The 21,663-nt window shown below is 41.0% G+C and overlaps 1 protein-coding gene across 1 annotated transcript; it reads right to left on the bottom strand.

The window, feature by feature from the left end:
* Window positions 1–1,109: 1,109 nt before the first annotated feature.
* aldob (aldolase b, fructose-bisphosphate) lies at window positions 1,110–21,135 on the bottom strand. Its single transcript, XM_028812312.2, has 9 exons — window positions 20,970–21,135; window positions 12,156–12,268; window positions 11,840–12,051; window positions 10,146–10,200; window positions 7,538–7,698; window positions 7,352–7,435; window positions 4,646–4,820; window positions 4,292–4,491; window positions 1,110–1,875 (listed from the first exon to the last, which is right to left on the bottom strand). The coding sequence occupies exons 2-9, from the start codon at window positions 12,265–12,267 to the stop codon at window positions 1,780–1,782; spliced, it is 1,095 nt and encodes a 364-aa protein (XP_028668145.1). The 5' UTR covers window position 12,268; window positions 20,970–21,135; the 3' UTR covers window positions 1,110–1,779.
* Window positions 21,136–21,663: the final 528 nt, after the last annotated feature.

Raw genomic sequence — 21,663 nt, 5'->3', positions numbered from 1 at the left:
ATGGCTGACATAAACGGCGAGAATAAAGTAGAAATGTCAAGAATAAAGTGGACATGTAGACTTATTCTCGACAAATACTTTTTTCTTCACTGTGTCCGTTATTTTGTTTTTCTTCTTTGTGGCCCTAATACGCTTCTGTAGGGTCAACCCAGCAATCCTGTGGGGGAAGTAAAATTCTACTGCTTGTACTCACAATCTCATTTCTTCAGTTATCATCCATACGTGAAGATGGGGATGTATACTGACCGGTAACCAGGTAGTTTTTGGCCTTTAGAATCCACTCCTGCTTCAATGCCGCTGACCAGTACAGCACCCACAGTAGAGCTGCCGCCACTCCAGTTTGCCTGTCAATCTCGCGTTCCTTTTTTCCCCCCCATCATTCGCAAACCAGATCTGGAGATACTTGGAACTCCTCCACTACCATCTCGCTTGGAGAGCGCAATCAGAGAGAGAACGCATTCCGAATGAGCGGGAGCACAATCCGGGAGAGAGCCATGACCTCAGACTGGGAGGTGAAGACCCTCATCCCAACAGCTTCAGCTCGCACAATCCTGGAGAGAGCCATGACCTCAGACTGGGAGGTGAAGACCCTCATCCCAACAGCTTCAGCTCGGCAGCAAATTGCTTAAGTGCATGCTAAAGGTCACAGGTTAAATGGGGAGGGTTACGGTCAGGAAGGGCATCTGGTGTAAAATTTTGCCAAGTCAATATGCGGACAACAATACATATTTCCATACAGGATCGGTCGAGCCCAGGGTTAACAATGACTGCCACCAGTACCTGTTAGCCAATGGGTGAAACAGAACAAGATGCAGAGGACAGAAAGATATGGAGGAAGAAGATGATCCACTGTGGCAACCCCTAATGAGAGCAGCCAAAAGAAGAAGAAGAAGGAGAAGAAGCATGCTAAAGGTCACAGTCCAATGAGGCAAAGAGGACATCTGCACACCCTCACATCCTCGGCCGTGCCTCGATTTCCTGTCCATGAGAACCACAAACAAAAATGGTGACAAGATACAGAATGGACTAGGCCCAACACCCAAAAAGAATGCATTTGACAGCAAGTATTCCAAGTCTCATATCCATTAAATCAAGGCAGCAGATGCATGTAAAGGAAACAAACAGTAAGATTTTATTTCCAGTTGGTGTATTGATTCACATTAAAACAGATCCAGTAGCAAAACATTTGACAGTTTTAAATGTTACTCTTCACATTGAACATTTAAACCTTTAAAATTGGTCCCTTCCAAAAAGGAAACGAGTATGGTAGGAAAAACAAAGAGGTAAAAAGTTGCGTCATGCCCTTCGGTTTATTATAGACAAAGACGGCCCAGACAAACGGGTAGATGTTCAGCATCTTATTCCTTGACAAGTGTTAAAATAACCTTCTGTATCTTCCTTTCAACTTCAGTAGCAAGCATTAGGAGTATTTGGGCACTATACATAGCAAAGGACTATACTGGAATTAACAAAACCACCACGTCCCTTACCAGTACATATGACTGTTTGGTATCTATCTGTCAGAATGGTTTTACATTTCATTTTTCAGATAAACTGATTGCAAAAATTCAAAAGCATGAAATGCATACAAAAAGGATCTGAAAATGTTCCCAGCAAAATATAAACTTAAATCAAATCTGGCACAAATCTATAAAAAACACCCTTATTAAGGCACAGGCCTCACACTGACCAAATAGGATGGTACTAGAGACTGGTATTTAATGAATGTTTAAAGTGATGAGGTGCACTTGGTCCAGATTTGTTGGGACAATGGCTTGCTCAGTAGACGTAGCTTTCTGTGAAGAGAGACTGGGATGCATGTGTATCAGTCTTCCCACTGGGCACATACTCCCCCTTGGAGGCCAGGCCGTTGATCTGAAAGAAAACAGTCAATCGTGACTTAATATTTTTTGTAAAACACAAACTAGCTGACACCCTGAAACACAATACTTCAATTAAAACACGAAAATATATATTTGGTTTCTAATTTGTTTTGTGGCTAAGGTCATACTTGCATGTTGCATGCATCCAGTCAACTGGAATTAGGGAAAACAGAAGTCCACATTATCAACCACACTGTTTTGCATGGCATGTTACCTTGACTAATGTTTTGACTGGATTCCTTGATTTTTTGAATTACTAGGGGGCTTTGCACCCTGCTCGCTTCGCTTGCCAACCCCCAGGCAGGCACTTCGCGGGTCTGCCGCTCGCATATGGGGAAACGGATGAACAATTTAAACAGATTGTTATTTTATTTGTTACATATGCATAATAGAACTAACTATTTTACATTACAGGGAGTAATTAACCATAGTAAAAAAAATAGTAAAATGTAATAAATTGAAAGAAAATTATGTCTCATGTTGCGTTAGAGGTATTTGTTGCGTTAAACGTTTTTGCTCTGTTTGACGTTGAAATTAACACGCAAATACTTTTTAAACCTACACTTTTACTGCAAAGCTTCAGTAAAAACAATATTTGGAATTAACGTTTCCTCAATATAGCCTTGAATTTTAATTCTGTGTTTGGAGTTACATCGTGACAATGCAACATATAACTGCCCGTGAGGGAATATCGTTTCTTTCTCTCTAATAAATAAACTAACTTTTTCAAATGTTTGCCCCTGTGATTTGTTAATTGTCATAGCAAAAGCTATTCTACCAGGAAACTGTAAATGTTTTAATATGAAAGGCATATCAAGATCTCCTTTCTTGTCTAATGTTATTCGCGGAAGATGTACTACATTACCTTTCTTGTCGCCTGTTAAAATTTTACATGTTAGAATTGTTCAACCAATTTTTAACACAACTAATCTTGTCCTATTGCATAGCCCATCACTCACACATATATTACAAAATACCATTACAACACATCCTTTTTTCAACGGTAATTCGGCTGGTGGAAGACCAGACGGTGTTAACAGTTGTAGATATTCTACAGGAAATTGTAAGTTGATGTTTTCATCTTCCGCACCATCACCACCAACTGTTTCAGCATAGTCTATTGATACGCATTTAACCATATGATTGTACACATTTATAAGAGCTGAGAGCACAGGAACTGTGTCTGACAAAAGCATTCACAGGAATAAGAGGTGAGAGGATCGTGGGAGTGGGCCGTTAACCTGAAATGGTTGAGAGGAGAACGGGACTTGAAAAAATCTCTTATCAATAGTCTTGTCTCTTCTCAAGATCTTCTTTTATAATAGAAAGATATTGTGCACTGTAGAGGAAGAAATACAAAAATCCTACTGATCTGTCTTTGGGGAACAGTGTAGTCAAAATATTGGTTTATTCATTGACTAATCTTTTGGTAAATTGGCAAGCCTCAACCCATTCTTGCCATTTTAGATCACCGTGTTATTTCAATGTTTCAATGTATTAGTCTGTTCCAACTCTGCTTTAAGACAGACAAGTTTTTTTTTTGTTGGGACACCTGTGAAAATTGTTTGCTTCAACTTGCAAGGGTTATTTTACTTTAACTGCAGCAGAACATCCGTGGGTTGGTAATCTATCAGTTGTTCCCTGAAGAAGGCCTATTTGTAATATTCTGATATATCCTTTTTTTAATGTTTGCTAATCTATCCATCCATCCATTTTCCAACCCACTAATCTAAACTTTAAATTTACACTTCTGTAAATCAACTGATTTAATTTGAAGAAAAACTAGAACACTGGAGGTTTTCTAAACCATATATATATATATATATATATATATATATATATATATATATATATACACACACATACACACACAACTACACACACATGCGCGCAGTGCCCTCCATAATGTTTTGGACAAAGACATTTTCCTTGATTTCCCCCCTCTGCTCCACAGTTTAAAATGACAAATCAAACCATTTAGACATCATGATTAAAGCACACTTTGCAGACTTTCATGTAAGGGGATTTGCATACATTTTGTTTCACAACACTTTTTCCTATCTGTTCCAACCATTTCAGGGTTCCAATTCTGTGAAAAATATCCCCTTTTAGTGCACTTTTGGGGGAGAAAAAAGCTCATCTGATAGAAAGATCTGCATATTTCTTTCAAACTAACCAAACGAAAGTTAGCACATATACAAGCATAGATAGATAGATAGATAGATAGATAGATAGATAGATAGATAGATAGATAGATAGATAGATAGATAGATAGATAGATAGATAGATAGATAGATAGATAGATAGATAGATAGATAGATAGATATTTTATAAACCAAAGTTCTAATCTCCAAAATAGTCTTCAGGATCCAAACAGATGGCAGTACTCAGCCACTCCAATTTCTTACCTTCGCTCTCTCAAAGAAGGCCTTCCGAGAAGCTTCGATATTTCCAGGTTTCCCTCCCCAGGCAGAAAGTGCAGACGCCTGCAAGGCGCGGCCATAAGAGAAGGTCAGTTTCCATGGCTTATGAAGCGGGCATAGGTTAATGGCATTAAGGTTGACGGATGCCTCTTCCTCACTCTGACCGCCAGACAGGAAACAGATACCTGACAAAAAGAGATGCAACACCATTCACTGATTTATTGTCAAAGACTGGCTTTAAACAAAACTATAACGCATGATCTTCTGGACTAGTGCAAGCTGCAGTATTTTTTTGCCAAAAAAGTGACCTGCCCCTAACAAATGGATGGAGAGAGCTACCTGGAACTGATGCTGGCACAGTGCGGCGCAGGGCAGTCACAGTGGCCATAGCGATGTCCTGTGGGGTGTACTTCTTGGTGCAGGCATGTCCTGCGGTCACCATATTGGGTTTAAGGAGTGTTCCTTCCAGATAAACATGGTGGTCATTAAGGGCTTTGTAGACTGCAGCAAGTACCTGTATAGTGAATGGAATGCATGAAGACCTCATTATTATACAGCAACAGATGGTTCATACACAGTTCTCCAAAATGGTCTTTCAGCCCAACAAAGCTTGCCAGTCCTATCCATTAAATTCTTCTGAAATAACATCAGGACGAGTTTAGAAGGTCTCTAAAGTCCTACTGTCCACCACACTACTTGGTCACTTATTTCAGGAGCCTATGGTTCTCTGTATAATGAAAAACTTCCTAAAGTTTGTGCAAAATTTGCAAGTTTCCAACTGTGTCCCCATGTTCTTGATGAACTCATTTTAAAGTCACAGTCGTGATACACTGGACTAATTCCCTTCATAATCTTAAACACTTCAGTCTGGTCTCCTCTTCATCTCCTGTAAAGGCTCAGCTCTTTTAATCTTTCCTCATAACTCATCCCCTGTAGTCCTGTAATCAGCCTAGTCGCTCTTCTCTGGACTTTTTCCATTGCTGCTATGTCCTTTTTGTAGCTTGGAGACTGAAACTGCACACAGTACTCCACATGAGGCCTCACCAGTGTGTTATAAAACTTCAGCATAACCTCCTTGGCTTGTACTCCACACATTAGGGCGCTATATAACCTGACATTCTATTTGCCTTCTTAATGGCTTCTGAATGCTGTCTGGTAGTTGATAGTGTCAAGTACACTATGACTCCTAAATCCTTTCTCATAAGGGGTACTTTTCATTTTCAGACCTCCCATTGTGTATTCAAACCTAACATTATTAATTCCTATGTGTAATATTTTACATTTACTTCCATTAAATTTCATCTGCCACAAATCTGCCCAAGCCTGCCTGTTGTCCAAGTCCTTCTTTCTTTTAATATCATGAAAGATAAAATCTTCAACATGAGATGTTTAGTATGTTTGTCATGACAGAACACATTTCTCTAAATTATATTATTCATCCATTACTGAATATGCTCATTCCACTGATGGATTGTTAAGGAGTAAGCACATTTCTTACCAGCAGTGGTTGCAAGGCCTTAAACCTTAAACTAAACCTGAACTTATGTGGTGTTTATCTATCACTTGGCACACTCAACGCTTCAAAAGGTTCAAAGTGTTTAGGCCCGTTTACACAGGGAAACATGAAACTTGAACTCTCAGCTGCATCCAATACAAGACAATTAAAAACAATGAGACAAACTGCTTACAGAGTTGCAAAACTTCTGTGATATTTATGTAATTTGATAATAAATACTTGGCTAACTAGTTCTGGTAACAGTAAATTTTTAACGTAAAACAGTTCCAAGACGCATACAAAATTCTACATTGCTTTTTATTATACAGTATCTCCGATGTTCCTTATTAAAAAGTTGAATGGCACTAGGCATAAGGAAATTTCTGGAACAACTTGTGTGGTTCTGTAAAATGGCTCTCCTCCCTGATGTACTTAAGTTCAGTTCTGTGTGTAATTTATTTATTTTTTGATTTGATATACAGTACTTTTTTAATCCCCGAGGAGAAATTGTCTTTTCGCAGGACCTTTGGAAGTCAGATGCACAGGGTCAGCCATTGAACAGCACTGCAGGAGCAATTTTTATTTTAAAGGATTTGGCTCATGGGCCCAACACAGTAGGATCCCCTTCTGGCTGTAACAAGATTTGAACCGTCAACCTTCAAGATACCAGAGCAGATACTTAGGCACAGAGCCACCACATGTCATCAGCTAAGATGAGTTCTAGGTTTTTCAGCACTGCCTAGCCCACTGACACACAATTGTCAAGTCATCTCCATCGGCCTTAATAACTTTGGTTGCATGTTTGGTAACCTGCAGGAGCTTTTCAAAATTTTGACTTGTCAGACCACTGAACTAGACAATGAAACTGAAGGTAAAGACAGATTGGCTTACACTACAATAAAAGGACATCATGAGGTCCTTGCCCACTTTAAACTGTACAAGTTTATGGTGGTGCAGGTTAATCTAACATACTTAATTGTTTTGCAATGTAAGATTAAACTCTATACAGTGACCAGGTTTAGGAAACTCCTTGCACTTAAAGCAGCTGGGACATACACTGTGCCACCACGCTACTGCTACTGTACAGTATGACTGGAATAACAGAATGTGGCAGAATCCAAATGCAAGGGTAAAAGTCGGTTTTACTCATCCTTTAGAGCCCTGCAGTATAAAAACGTATACATTATCTCCACATTTGTACGAGTTATTTAAAAGTGTTTACGAACTCCTGTGGTGTCATGGCACACTAGTATGTTCGTGACCCTTCGGTTACCCCTTTGTGAGTGAATACAGCGCGATCCACCACTTGCTATGCTGCCGCTGTGAACGGAGTGCAATTAGAGAGGTGGGAGCATGCTATTTTTTCCAGGGTTGGCCACGGCCCACCTGAAATGCTGCAGCACACTGGTTGTAAAGCAATGATTTAAAAAGTAATTATCCAGTTATTTATACATATTAAATATTCAAACCATATTTATTAACACATTGTGATACCAAGAATTATTACACTAACAGCAGTGTATGATGCATCTTTAGGAGGGGAAACCTACCTTTTCTGTGGCATATTGGCAACGCTTGAGGTCATGGTCCCCATCTGGTAAAATCTCAGGCTCCACAATCGGTACCAAACCATTCTGTAGTGATAAATATATATATATTTATAGTGTTTTTCATGATACCAAAATGTGCCACCCAACACTTATCAGATTTTTTTTCACACATTTGTGCAAACCTACCTGCTGGCATATGCTGGCATAACGTGCTAAAACATTTGCATTCTCCATGATAGACAAGGTTGAGGGGCAAGAATCTGAGATCTTCAAGACACAGCGCCACTTTGCAAAGTCTGCACCGTCTTTCTTGTACTGTGCACAACGTTCTGCCAAACCATCCAAGCCTAGGAGTGATAATATATCAGACATGGAATTTGCTTAGGAAGAGTCGATATTTCTTTAGGTTCTCCAAAACGGACATCCCTCTCCCCGAAATAAATGCACAAGCCCAAAAATTAGGAATTTGTTATCCCAAAGGATTTAGTAGAACATAATTCTCTTATTAAAATTATGCCTCAAGTCGCATGTCACAAAGGGTAAGACTAACTTAGCATTTAAGGACAATGCAATCTTCTATCTATACATGCTATCATTTTATACTTTTGCAGAAAAAATAAAAACCTATTATGGAAAGGTGCTCCCCAAAATGTGTCTTGGGCTACTTGTAGTGGTGATGCTATGCAGAGAAAGGTAGAGGCTGAGACAGAGAAAGATCAGCTGACACCACCAACAAGTGCTCTGCTCACAGTTTTCAGAGATGATCTCTTAGGTTAGGTCATGCTGCAAAAAGACTACTTCAGAGCCAGACGTTGCTGGTTCACAACTGACCACCAGTGGTTCACCACAGTGCACATCTTTGAAGTAACATGCTTTGTAGTGTGAATCCATGGCAATTCATTTGGCGTTGAGGACGGGATTTGCACTCTGGATGGGTGGAGTGTAGTGGTGACACTGTGCAGTGTTCTCAATGGCTCTCTGTGGGTCACAATTAGGACACCCCATCCACAGGAGTACAAAAAGGAGTCCAAGAAGGCAAGAGGGAAAAGGTAAAAAGAAATGCAGAATCCTGAGTGTAAGCCGGCATGGTGGTGAGAGGGCTGTTGGACAGTTGTTCCACAAGATAGCGATAAAAACAGTGCTCCTGGAGCAGATTGTTTGTTGTTGAAAACAATGGAATAGTGGGGTGCCATCAAGTGGCCACCTAGGGTCCTCAAAATGCTTATACGGGCAAGGTCCAGCTTCAAACATTCGTGCGGAAGGTGAAGTTTTGTGGTTGGGGCGAGAGGCAGAAAAAGGGACCACAGCTGCCAGTATCACACCAACTCGAGTAGACCCAAAGGTGTGAACAGAGGAGACGAGGGAGAAACACTCAGAAAGATGAAAGGGAACCCGATTGATAACTAGATTTTACTTTTGGATTTTAATACATGGGAACTTTCTGTATTTGATTTTTTTCCATCACAGAAGAGCCTGTGTATTTATGGAATATTTGTTATTTCTTGAAACTGCACTGCACTTTGTGAACACCAAACTGCACAATGCATCGTTTACAACATATCTTTCTGTGTGCAAGTCTCCTCATTGCCTAGTCTATCTTGGTTTTGTGACTATCGATGTCCCAGGTTAGAGGGACTACGCCAGTTGTGTATACATCACAATCAAACATTAATTTATATCACTGAGGCAAAAGCAATGATTCAGACGTCACTGGACACACTGGAGAGCTTCTGAATAACTGGAAACTAACAAATGTTATTTCATTACATAAAAACTAGTAACTATAGACCAGATTTGGCCAAAAGGTATAAAGAACTGGAAGAATCACTGACTATTTAGGTAAGCTTTCTATATTCAATAAAATGATGTTTATCAAGGAAGACGGACTGGAAACATGTTGCATGTTTGATTTGATTGATTCGATATACTTTATTAATCCCCAAGGGAAACCTTTTGGAGGTCAGTGCGCAGTGTCAGCCATTGTACAGTGCTCCCTGGAGTAATTTTTTCTATGTTGGTTAAAAGTACAAGAATTTCACTGAACTACGTGCACGTGAAAACAATTCTACTAGAGTTTAGAATGTCACGATATCAGAGATCATGCAGACCCCCACTAAGATGTGGGACATCGAAAAAAACTATTCAGCTAGAAGTGTGTGTACAATTGTAAACTGCAATATACTGTCAATGGTTTGTTCTGGGCATGAACCCAATGTTATCAGAACATCATCCAACCTCTGAGTACCAGTTATGTCTTGTGGAGCAAGAAAACGAATGAGTGAATATCATTGCTAGTTCACAGTCTTGCCTCTTCAGCAGCACATTCACCAAGGATGACACTTTTTATATCCTTTTTCCGGATACCTTGTATTATCAACAATAAACCAATTAATTCTTTCTGTTTCTCATTATCTGTAGTGGGTTGGCACCCTGCCCAGGATTGGTTCCTGCCTTGTGCCCTGTGTTGGCTGGGATTGGCTCCAGCAGACCCCCGTGACCCTGTGTTTGGATTCAGTGGGTTGGAAAATGGATGGATGGATGGATGTTTCTCATTATGTGGGACTATTGACATACGCAATGTTCACGTATTTTATGTGGAAGACCAAAAAAAGAACATTCTTCTGTTATAAGTTGATAACAAGCACGCTGGGCTAAAAAGCACAATGAAACTTGGCATCACGGTACAGCGGTCAACGCCACTGCACTCAGCAGGTGTTTGTGTCTTTCACTCAAGGAGATGGAAGCCCAATTAAAAACGTGGGTAGCATGCACACAATCTTTAAATGGTACTGACCCTGTGTGGTTGTCTCTCCATCTGTTCCAGCAAGTGGTGCTGTGCCCTTATCCACCTGTTTTAATATAAAAAAATAAATAAATAAATCACAAAGATATTTACTTTTTGGGTATTAAATATGTTAGCATTTTAAACAGCTTACTCAAACTTGCAAATTACATGCTATCCCATAATACCTCACCTCAAACAAAGTACAACAATGGTAATCTTAAATACTGTGCACCTGGTCATTGCTTGCAAGGGATACGCGACAAAGCCCTAAATATGGTGGGGCAAGTAATTTATCGCTTGTGGCAATCGTCAGGAAGGTGGCGTCACTACTTATGGATGGAGTGCGAGAGTACACTTTATTGGTGGGCTGGAGAAACAAAGGGGACATGGAGTTTGAACTGATTTTAATAAAGTTATGACTTTCCCTTTTTTAATTCACTATTTATGAGCATCTGTTTATTGAATAATTAACAATGGCACCTTGGAGTCTTTGAGATGGAAACAAATATGCAGTTGAACTTTTGGACAATTTGAAACTCACTGCTGGTTCATTTTGGTAACAGACAGCTAGGGGGTCAAGAGTACAGTTGGGCGTCTGGATTGCATCCCAGCCAGTGACCCCCAACACTGTACTAATACATGTAATTATATTCAATTTTCACTGTTGTGAATAGGAGGGCACATGCTCTGTGGTCTGAATGTGGATCTCAATGCTGTGGTATTCTTCAATAAGGGCGCGCACAAAAAGGCGAGCTTCAAAAGGGCGACCTCAATTGGGCACGGCAAATAAAGGCGTTCATAGATAATTTAGATAATAATGGATAGATAATAATAGTAGATAATAATAAAATATCTATGTGGCATTGCATTTAATCTACAGCTTCAACTGTAACACAACAATGAGTAAGAGCAGAAAACAACGAAATATAGAGAGCTTTAGAAATAGTTCGTTAGAAGTTCATGCATTAATTAATTGGATGTTTTAATATTCTTGCTTTCGTCTTTTTATACGTTCAATCATTGCCTTTATCTAATACATTTTCTGTAATAATTTTGTAGCGTTTGCCTTTATTCACTGCGCCCAATTGAGGTCGCCCTTTTGAAGCTCGCCTTTTTGTGCGCGCCCTTATTGAATAGAACCAAATGAGATGTACAATCGAGGTTCTGACTCTCTGTGATCATAAAAGATCACTGGGCATCTTTCTTAAAGAGTAGTGTGTATCCTGATGTCCTGGCTAAGTTGCCCACCATGGCCTGGTGAGTCTGGCCTCCTAATCATCTTTTGTCTCTTAACTGGCTAACAATCTCACCACTTTACCAATCTAACAGCAAATGTGTGGTGAGAATATTGGCGCAAAAATGGCTGCCGTCGCATCATCCAGGTGGATGCTGCACATTACTGGTGGTTGAAGTGGCGCCCCCCTCACTATGAAAAGCGCTTTGAGTAGTGAGAAAAGGGCATTATAAATGTAATGTAAAGAATTATTAGTATTATTCTTAAAAAAACATTAAATAAACAAAAAATGTGGCATCCGTCTTTGATGAAGTACACATTAATAAACAGAATTAAAGGTTGGAGTATTTTTAAAATAGTTAACCAAGTTCCTGAAAGTACACTAGTCTTAAATGAGGCTTACATTTTCAAATTTGTTTTATTTCTAAATCAACTTGTAACTGCCAAAGCTTCATCACACTCTGCTCACCTTAATGCCTACTATAATGCCCTTGTCCTTAACCAGCTTGGGGAAAAGCACTCCTGCATCGGACTTTTGATACAGGGTCTCATGAAAGAAAATGACCCCACCGATGCAGTTAGACACAGAGGCATCTGTAGAGAACAGAAGCTGGCGGAAAATGCGACGGTGCTCCTCTGTGTTCTCCACGTTGATCTTCTGGAGACGCTTCCCCATCGTACCTGACAAAAATGAAGAAAAAAAATTGTCCAGAGAATGTCATGTCGGTGTAATCAGTGCTTCCAACAACTTAACCAAAAAAATAAAAAATGAACACACAGCTTACCTACGGACTCATCTGCAGCCAAAATGCCCTTCCCAGGAGCAACGATACGCTGAGCAATGCTAGACAGCTCTTTCTTTTGCTCAGGGGTGAGTGCAACAAATTGGTGGGTCATCCTGGAGATGACAAAGAATGAAGGGTTATAGAGGTCCTTCAAAGAGTAGTGTGACAAAAAAAAAGCATGACATTGACACTGAGCAGAACAAAAGGGCCAGTGATGACAACCACAAAGAAACATTTCTGCTGGGTCCTCAGACAACCGGCCTTCCCCTTCAGGCAAGATAACGCCTACATTGATAAGGAACAGGAGTCAAGGCGAGGCTTTACTAGCCCAGCTCGAGCTGTTATTCTTACTGAGCAGGATCTTCAGGACATAAAAAAAAACAAAGCACTGTGTTTATCTACTACAGACTAGCCCTAGGCCTTGGGTGTGGAGGTTTACTTTTAGATTTTGAAATACGTCCAATTATTTTATATGTGGCTGACACTTTTATCCAAAGCAACTTACATTTTTCATTACATCTGTCTGATGCATGGACACGTTGACTTGTATTTTTACTTTTGAAATCCTCTTCTGACAGGAAGACGAGACAAACTGAAATTAGTTGTGGAAATTAAAACCTACGGAATTACAGATCAGATATTTTTTATGACACTTCACAGAACTGACAAGTCAAAACTATATTTGGTGGATCGGTTAGGGCACGAGTTCAAATGTGATCAGAGCGCAAGGATTCAGATTTCATTCACGAATAAAACGAAAACAAAAGCTGCATTCAGCTCTACAAGTGTCTATTTAGAGATTAGAATCTCTGAACATTGGAACAATCTGGACAAGAACAGGCCATTCAGCCCAACAGAGCTTGCCAGTCCTATCCACTTCATGCTTCTAAAATAACATCAAGTTTGGTCAAGTAAAACAGACTGCCTGCACAAATCACAGCCATATCAGATAAACACAAGGCTGTATCAGATACCGTATCTCTGTGTCCAGATGGGTCTGGCCTTCTTAAGGTTTTACATGACAGGCAGCCTAACCTTTTCATTTTAACTGATGATGAGTTACATTCCACCAAGTTGTGCACGTCCATGACCTTCAGACAATTAAATCGGAAGTGTCTCCTCTCCACCAACTTGTGCATGTCCATTACCTTCAGACAATTATCTGCAAGCTTCTCCGTTCCACCAAGTTGCACACGCCCATGACCTTTGGACAATCATCTATAAACTTCTCCATTCCGTTAAGTTGTGCATATAGAGAATTATCTGTTAGCTTCTCTGTTCGAAAAGCCTCTCACTATGTTCCCAAGGTGCCCGCCCCTCTCACCCATTTCTGACTTACAAGTGCCAGTATTTCCAGGTTACAATGAAGGTGCAAAATACAGGGAGCCCACAAGTAATCTGGGGGAAGTGCAATGACCTGCTTAAACATTCTGTGCTCTAAAAAGCGCTGTAGCAGTCTGGGGCTGTGGGGTCACGTCATGTAACTTCATTAATCATCATGAAGTGTTTTGAGAGAGTGGTGCTGGCCCACATTCAGAGCAGCATACCGGACACTCTGGACCCCCTGTAGTATGCCTACCGGCCCAACAGGTCCACCTCAGATGCCATCGCAGCCGCACTACATTATTCCCTCTCCCATCTGGAGAACAAAGACTCCTACATCAGGATGCATTTTGTTGAATACAGCTCTGCCTTTAACATGGTTATCCCCCATAAACTCACTCGTAAACTGTCTGCACTTGGCCTGCACCCCACCCTCTGTGACTGGCTCCTAGGCTTTCTGACTGGCAGGCCCCAGTCTGTCAGGATTGGTAATAGGATTTCAGCCACCATTATCACAAACACAGGCACCCCACAGGGATGTGTCCTCAGCCCCATCCTCTACACCCTACTCACCCATTACTGTGTCACCTCTCACAAAGATAACATCATCTTAAAGTTCACAGACGACACCGCAGTGATAGGACACATCACTGATGGGGATGAGGCAGCCTACAGGAGGGAGGTGGACAGTCTGGCGTCATGGTGTGATGACAACAACCTCACCCTCAACACAGACAAGACGAAGGAGATGATAGTGCACATGAGGAAGGAGAGGAGACCTCACCAGCCACTGTTCATCTGAGGGCTTGAAGTGGAGAAGGTGAGCAGCATTAAATACCTGGGTGTCTACATCAGTGAGGACCTCACTTGAACACTCAACACCACACAGCTGGTCAAGAGGTCTCAACAGCGACTGTACTTTCTGAGGAGGCTGAGGAAGTTTGGTTTGTCAGCTAAGATCCTCGGCAAGTTTTACAGCTGCACTGTTGAGAGCATCTTGACCAGCTTCATCACCGTGTGGTACGGCAACACTACTGCTATGGGCCGCAAACGCCTGCAGAGAGTGGTAAAGACTGCTGAGAAGATCACCAGGACCCCACTGCCCTCTCTGCAGAGCATCTACAACTGCAGAGTCCGCAGGAGAACTGCCTCGATCCTCAGGGACCCCACCCACCCCCAACATGAACTGTTCACACCTTACCTCAGGCAGGAGGTACAGAAGTATGAGATACAGGACTTCCAGGCTAAAGAACTCTTTCTTTCGCAAGGCCATTAAACTTCTAAATAACTGAGTGGAGTTTATAACCATGGGCCACCTCATTCTATCTACCTCACACAACTGTAACTGTATTTGACTTGTCCATCACACACCTACCTGCACATTACACTTTATACTTTATTTTGTTTTTATACTTTATGCTGCCTCTGTTACTTATTATCGATCTGCTACTTAGTATTTATGTTCATCTTTATATGTTTATTTTGTCATTTGGTGTGGACAGCAAAGAAAGAATTTCATTGTACAGGGAAACGTGTCTGCTTACTGTGCACATAACAATAAACTTTGAACTTGAACTAGTAAGAGAGCCATTTCAGCATTATACACACAGTGTCCTAGTGTTTATGTATCAGGAAAACTGCCTGTTCTAAATTATGCTACTCAGAAGTACAAGGTATTGTGGCTTTTGCCTGAACATTTCGTATCCTAGTATGATATGAATAGTCAACTTACATTATGCATAACCAAGTTCTTTTCCATAGTTCCAGATATTTCAGTGTTCAGCCAATAGTGGATTCCTAATGAGACCCCTGACTACCACGGAATATTTTTGCACCCTGGTTTTATCCACACACCTTACATTAACAATATTAATCTATGCCTTTCCTATTTTTGTAGGCTAAACAACACTTCATTATCAGCAAATTCTCACATTGGAGTTAATACAATTGTATTGCTCTGCATACATGTCAAGCTTGAAGCGTGCAGCAAACAAAAATCAATAAGTAGCACTCTACTCGGATTTATGCTTTAATGGGTTTCGCAGATGTATGCGACTATTTAGCTGGCACACACGTAAAACAGCATTTCAGCTTGCACTAGGAACGGGTGCTAAATCGATCAATGGAAAGGATTTGATTTGTTCCCAGGAGGAAATTTGGCTCTTTACAGAAGCTCAATCAACAGATAGGCACACTATGGTCTGAACACAAACCAGAATGACAATCAACTCATAAAACATAAAAACTGCTGACTTGACATTCACAGTCCTAGTGAGGAACTCGACAAGCATACTGCTGTTGGTATTAAAGAGCCCCATGACACACTCCTGCTGAATAATTTCTTGGCTTAAAGTATCACAATGAGAGGATGTGCAACTTTCTCATCCCCCTTACCGATACTCATGCAAAAATTGCAGAATCATCTGACCTGCTGTTATATTTATAATCTGAGGGGTACAGAGTGAAGAGAAAAGAAGATGGGCCGGTTTCTTGTTGCTCACATCTGTACCAGAGACACAGTCCTTGAGTTTCAAAAACAGCAGTCTGCCCAACAGATAGTCCATTATCCACATCATACAATACAACACAATACAAGGGGGGGACCCAAAAATAACGAGAATTTTTATTTATTTTTTTTTTTAATCGCAAATTTCTCAGAACATTTCCAAAATGTAATCACCCTCAAAATACTCTCCCCAGAGAAGCAATACACTTGTCCCACCGCTTTTTCCATTATTCAAAACTGTTGTGAAACTCTTGCAAAACGATAGCCTTCAGTGCCTCCGTCCTTTGCTTCTTCACCTCCTCTACATCCTGAAAACCCTTTCCTTTAGGGTCCCTCTTCATTCTTGGAAATAAGAAACAAAATCACAGGGTGCAAGTTCTAGGAAGTGTATGGGGAAAACAGTTTCGTGAGAAACTATGCCACACACTCAATGCTTGTGTTGGCAGGAGTGTTGTGGTGATGCAGAAACCACTTGCCTGACCACCACAACTTGAATTGTTTTCTCCACACTGCATCACGCAGTAGCTTATGCACTTTAACTCTTTCAGGGTGGATGTCGACTTTTGTCAAAATTCAGGGGTAGAGGACGGTAATCAGCTGTAAACTGTGACAAAACTCGCTGTTATGTTTTTAGTTTGACTCTCTTTGCTAGAAGGAAAGTTAGCTTCCGTGATTTGGCCTTGGTTCCCTGCGCGTGCAGGAGAAGTGAAGAGCAAGACACCTATAAAATGGCAAGAGAAACCAAAGCGAATGGGCAAAGCAAAATACTCCGTGGATGACGTTTTTCTGTACTATCTTTGAATCGGACTTCTCAGACTCCGATTTTGATGCAAGTGATCTGAAGTTAGAGATCGAAAACAAAAGTGAGGTACCAGCAACAGCAAAGTTTGCCTGGGAGGACCGCTACTTACAATGTACCAGATTGCGATGCACTGCGACTACCATCGCTGGGCCTACACAAACGCTGCTGCCAGAAACCGTGAACAGGCCCTGACAGCAACTACAGCACACAGCAAGAGACGTTATATGTTGATTTACTGTATGCATGAAACAACTGCCTTGTGTGCCTTTCAGAAAACTGAGTTTTTTGGAAAAAATATTCAGCCCTCAAAGAGTTAAGGTAAAAACCCTTGCCTGGCTCTAGGCTTCTTCTTTGAAAGCCTCTCGAAGCATTGTGACAACTTCTGCTGCAGTTTTCCCCAAAAGGAAACAGAACTTGATGCAAATACACTATTCTTTCAAGTCTGCCATCACAAAATCGATGAAGATGATAACAGAGGCTCAAGAAAAAAAAAAAAATTTTACACTGACCTTACAAACCTTTCCCCAAGGACGCCGCTTGGCCAAATGATGCAGAGGGCAGTCTGGTACACACACCTACTAATGTCCCTCCGGCCTCCAGAAAGAAATTCTCGTTATTTTTGGGTCCTCCCTCATATATAATACAATATCATTGTCTGCTCTAAATTGTGGTGGCGTTGGGCTGCCATAAGGCAGTATGTGCAAAAAATACGGCAAGATATAGAATACATATTAAGAACGAAATCCACACCTTGACATAAATGGTGTGAACAATATGCCAAGTTAAGACTTGAGCAAGTCAGTCAGACTGTGTGTTTTCATCAAAAGCTTTTTTTTTGTAAACATAAACCTGTGTGTCTGCATTATTTCCATTTTAAGGCTTTTCAACCTTCACCCAATTATCTCCATACCAGTAACGGCGTACTGCACAATTACGTGCAGTGAATACTCTTGACTTATAGTTTTCATACTTTTTCTCTCTCTGTACGTTTACCATTTGTTTGCTCAGAGGTTGATGCGCTTACTGCTTCGTGAGCAGCTCTTCTTTTCTCCACCCTAGCTGCCCGCTTCTTCATTTCTTCCGTCGGCATCTTTTCGCGTTAAAACTGATTCATTTAAGCTGGCACTTAAGTCTTAAATCTGCCTCAAGAATGATTTAAGATATGAAGAGGTAGGGGAAGTGATGGCGAAGGTGGTAGGGAATGAGAACGACGCCCGTACGCATGCGTCGCCGAGAGTTGATTCTACAATAAAATAAAATTAAAATAAAAAGAGTAATAAAAATCATCACCCCGAAAGCGGACAGTAGAGGTCACGTAGTACATGTGTACCAAATTTCAGGTCAATAGGTGAAACGATTTGCAAGCTACAGGTGATTTAAAATCCTGGACAGACTAACGAACAGCCACAGTAGCGTATTATATAAGAAGATACCTTTCCTGGTTTAGAAAACTGAATTTATAATCACTTCAAGTTTCAAGCTCTGGGTGTGCACCTTCATCTCTGGATTCAAGACTTGTTATCAGATGATATGAGCTGTGAGAATAAGCCCTTTAGAAATTTAAACATCCATAGAAAAACTATTGTAGCTGAAGGACAAGCACAAAATGTTTCTTATCACCAAGTACTTACCAGGAGAAAGTAAGTAAGTAAGGGTGTGTGGTTTAACTGTCTCATTTATTGGGCTAATTCTTGTATATTCAAAATAAGATAAAAGAGCAGCTTGCGATGATCCGGTTGCTTCTGGGAGTTTTTTGAACCCGGAACCATCGATAGTTGTAAATCGAGATGTTCTCGTCACCTATACCCTCCAGAGCTCGTAATTATTCATTTAGACCTCTTATCCCACAGCTCACACCCCCTTGTTATTTACCAATAACGGTTTAACATTTGCATTGTGCCTTTTGGAAGGGATGAAGTTCCCTCTGACTTTTGATGTTTTCTCCAAATTATAATAAAATAATAATAATTCTTTGCACTTATATAGCACTTTTCTCACTACTCAAAGCGCTCAGCAATTGCAGATTAAGGACCTTGCTTAAGGGCCCAACAGAGAAGAGTCCCTTTTTTTTTGGCATTTACGGGATTCGAACCGGCAACCTTTCCGACTGCCAATGCAGATCCCTAACCTCAGAGCCACCACTCCACGTACACAGCTGTGGGGGGCCAAGATAAGAAACTTAACCACAGACTCCAGTGATGTGCTGCCTTTCTGTGTCCTGACAGATGTTTGTTTCTAGATGTTTATTCAGTAATGCTGCATTTACCTCAGAATTCGGATGTCAGAGCTCAGAATGACGTCACACCAGAGTTGACCGTGTTCCATTGAAATCAATATGGACGGTCAAGGAAAATCTATGTTGTGCTTCTTTCACCAGAATAGTAGTTGATAACAACACGGTACTTTGTATTTTGCGAATAAAAATGCCATAGCAACTTGAACGCTGATAGAAGGTGGACAGCACTGTGTGTACGACATATGAGACAAACTGACAAAAGTACTAATAAACAGTAGAATACTACAGCCTGCAAGACTCTGTTATGGACTAGTATTTCAAAATTGGCAGATTCCTTACCAACAGCCATAGCACGTGCACTTCAGAAGAGTTTACCCACCTGAAGCTAAGCATGTTTGGGCCCAGCCAGTACTTGGATGGGAGACCATCTAGGAAAAGTGTGGGTTGCTGCTGGAAGAGGTGTTCGTGAGGCCAGCAGGGGGCGCTTACCTTGTGGTTTGAATGTGGATCCCAGTGCAGTAAAAATGGTGCCACCCATTAAATGAGACAGAAAACCCAGGTACCGACTCTCTGGGGTCAGTAAAGATCCCTGTGGCATCTTCCTTCTGGCTAAACTGCCCATCATGGTCTCATCCATTTTGGCCCCCTAATCATTCCTTGTCTCTAACTGGCTCACTCTCTCTCTCACCCCTTCACCCACTAATAGCTAAAGTGGGATAAGCGTACTGGTTCAATAATGGCATCATCCTAGGAGGTGCTACACATTGGTGGTGGTTGAAGTGGTTCCCCCCATCTACGTAAAGCACTATGAGTAGTGAGAAAATTACTATGTAAATGTAATTATTATTATTAATTACTGTATTATTATTACCAGTAACACTTTTCAAATTTGTGGTCAAGGCTTATTGCCTTTATTCTGGCCTGCATAAACCACATTTGCTATTTGGAATATTATTTTAATACGGGTTGCTTGGTAGTTGTTTGTGTCCGTTTGCCCTTTAATAAACTGGCATCCTGTTCAAGGTTTGTTCCTACCATGCACCCTATGCTGCCAGGGATAGAATCCAGCACCTCCAACCCCTGTCTGGATTATGCAGGATTAAAAATTGCACATGACTTTTTAATATAAATATGTGCATTGTTTATAGTGGGTATCAGAAAGCCACAATCCCAAATTTAACAAGCAAGTAACAAAATGAATGGATGGATGGACTGATGGATGGGCACCATGCAAACATTAATTGTTAGCGCTGCCCCACAGCTAAGGGGAGTCAGAAAATGAATGAAATGAAACAAAAATGCATACTTTTAAGTATTCATATATATCATTTGAGTGCAAGAAAGCAACAAATGATTTTGGCACAACTCTGTCCGCTGACCTGTGACTTACTGGCCAGACTTCATTTTTCTCACATACGCAGTCAGAGGGCAAACTGCACAGGAATTTGACATCTTGCGCAAACTGCGGTTATGGCGCCCAGCCCCCCGATTTAATCCCCACGGACAAGCAGTTGATTGAGATTAGATTACAGAAGAAAGAAACTTCTGCTAAGAATTGATCAGATCCTGGGTCTCTGGAAATGCATATATGTGAGCAACGATCCAATAAAAATCCACGATAGTAACCGGTTTAGCAACAAAGAAAACAACTCGCCTCGCTACGTCTGAAAGTTTTGTTACACGAATACGAAGCCCTTAATAAAATAAAATGTGTTTTTGAGATGCACCTTGCAAGACCAATCACGCCTGCAACCCCAGCACGTTCACAATTTTGTTTATTTGCTCAGTAGGCGTTTTTATCCAAAGCGTCTAACAAAATCCGAATACATTCTCCCAGTTGCATCTCGTCAAGTCTGCAAGATCCTACCATGCTCTGCGCTAGACAGACCCCATCATGCTCGCAGGGTAAATAAATCACGCGGACTTCACGTTACGGAGGGCACTTACTTTGCAGCAGGGTTCGTAAGCACGACGGAGTCACAAAGTACGCAACACGTCAGTCTCTGGGTGCAAACAGGCTGAACCGGAGGTCGAGCACGTGTATTTATAAACTTTTGTGACAAACTCTACACCTACGTGGCCGGAGAGGGCTGTTTAGGGTGGTGACATGAGATATGCGTTCTGATTGGTCGTTCATGTAGGGCCGTCCCCTAACTTGGGCCAATAGAAAGCATCGTCGATAGTATTGTCTTGCCGCCCTGCTGAGGTTTCGGGTATCCAGTAGGTGGCGGTGGTCAGGTGGTGGCGGCTGCTGGTTCTTCTTCTTCTTTGTTATTGGGAAACAATTTTACTAACAGCTACTTTATTTTGGTGCTCTGTACGTGCGTGTTAGCCCGCAATTCCACAATGCGATGTCCATTAGCTGAAGCTAGTTATGCTGACTCATTTTATCAAGCTGATTCGTTTACAGCAGAGGTTTCGTGTTTTCATACCAGTCCATTCCAAAATTGGTTGCGTTGAATTTAACTTTCTCACTTTTTAAGATTCTAATACCAAATTTGTTTTTTCCCTAAATTAGTTCAACTTAATAAGTGGCTTGCAGTTAAAAAGTCCCCCAAACTGATATTTGATGTGTCATGTGCCAAGTCATGCAATCAAATAAACAAACATGTCATTAACAACAAGAATTAGCTGATGATTA

Source organism: Erpetoichthys calabaricus, chromosome 10 (genome assembly GCF_900747795.2).
Source record: "Erpetoichthys calabaricus chromosome 10, fErpCal1.3, whole genome shotgun sequence".
Classification (NCBI taxonomy): domain Eukaryota; kingdom Metazoa; phylum Chordata; class Cladistia; order Polypteriformes; family Polypteridae; genus Erpetoichthys; species Erpetoichthys calabaricus.
This window is presented reverse-complemented; position numbering and strand designations above follow the sequence as displayed.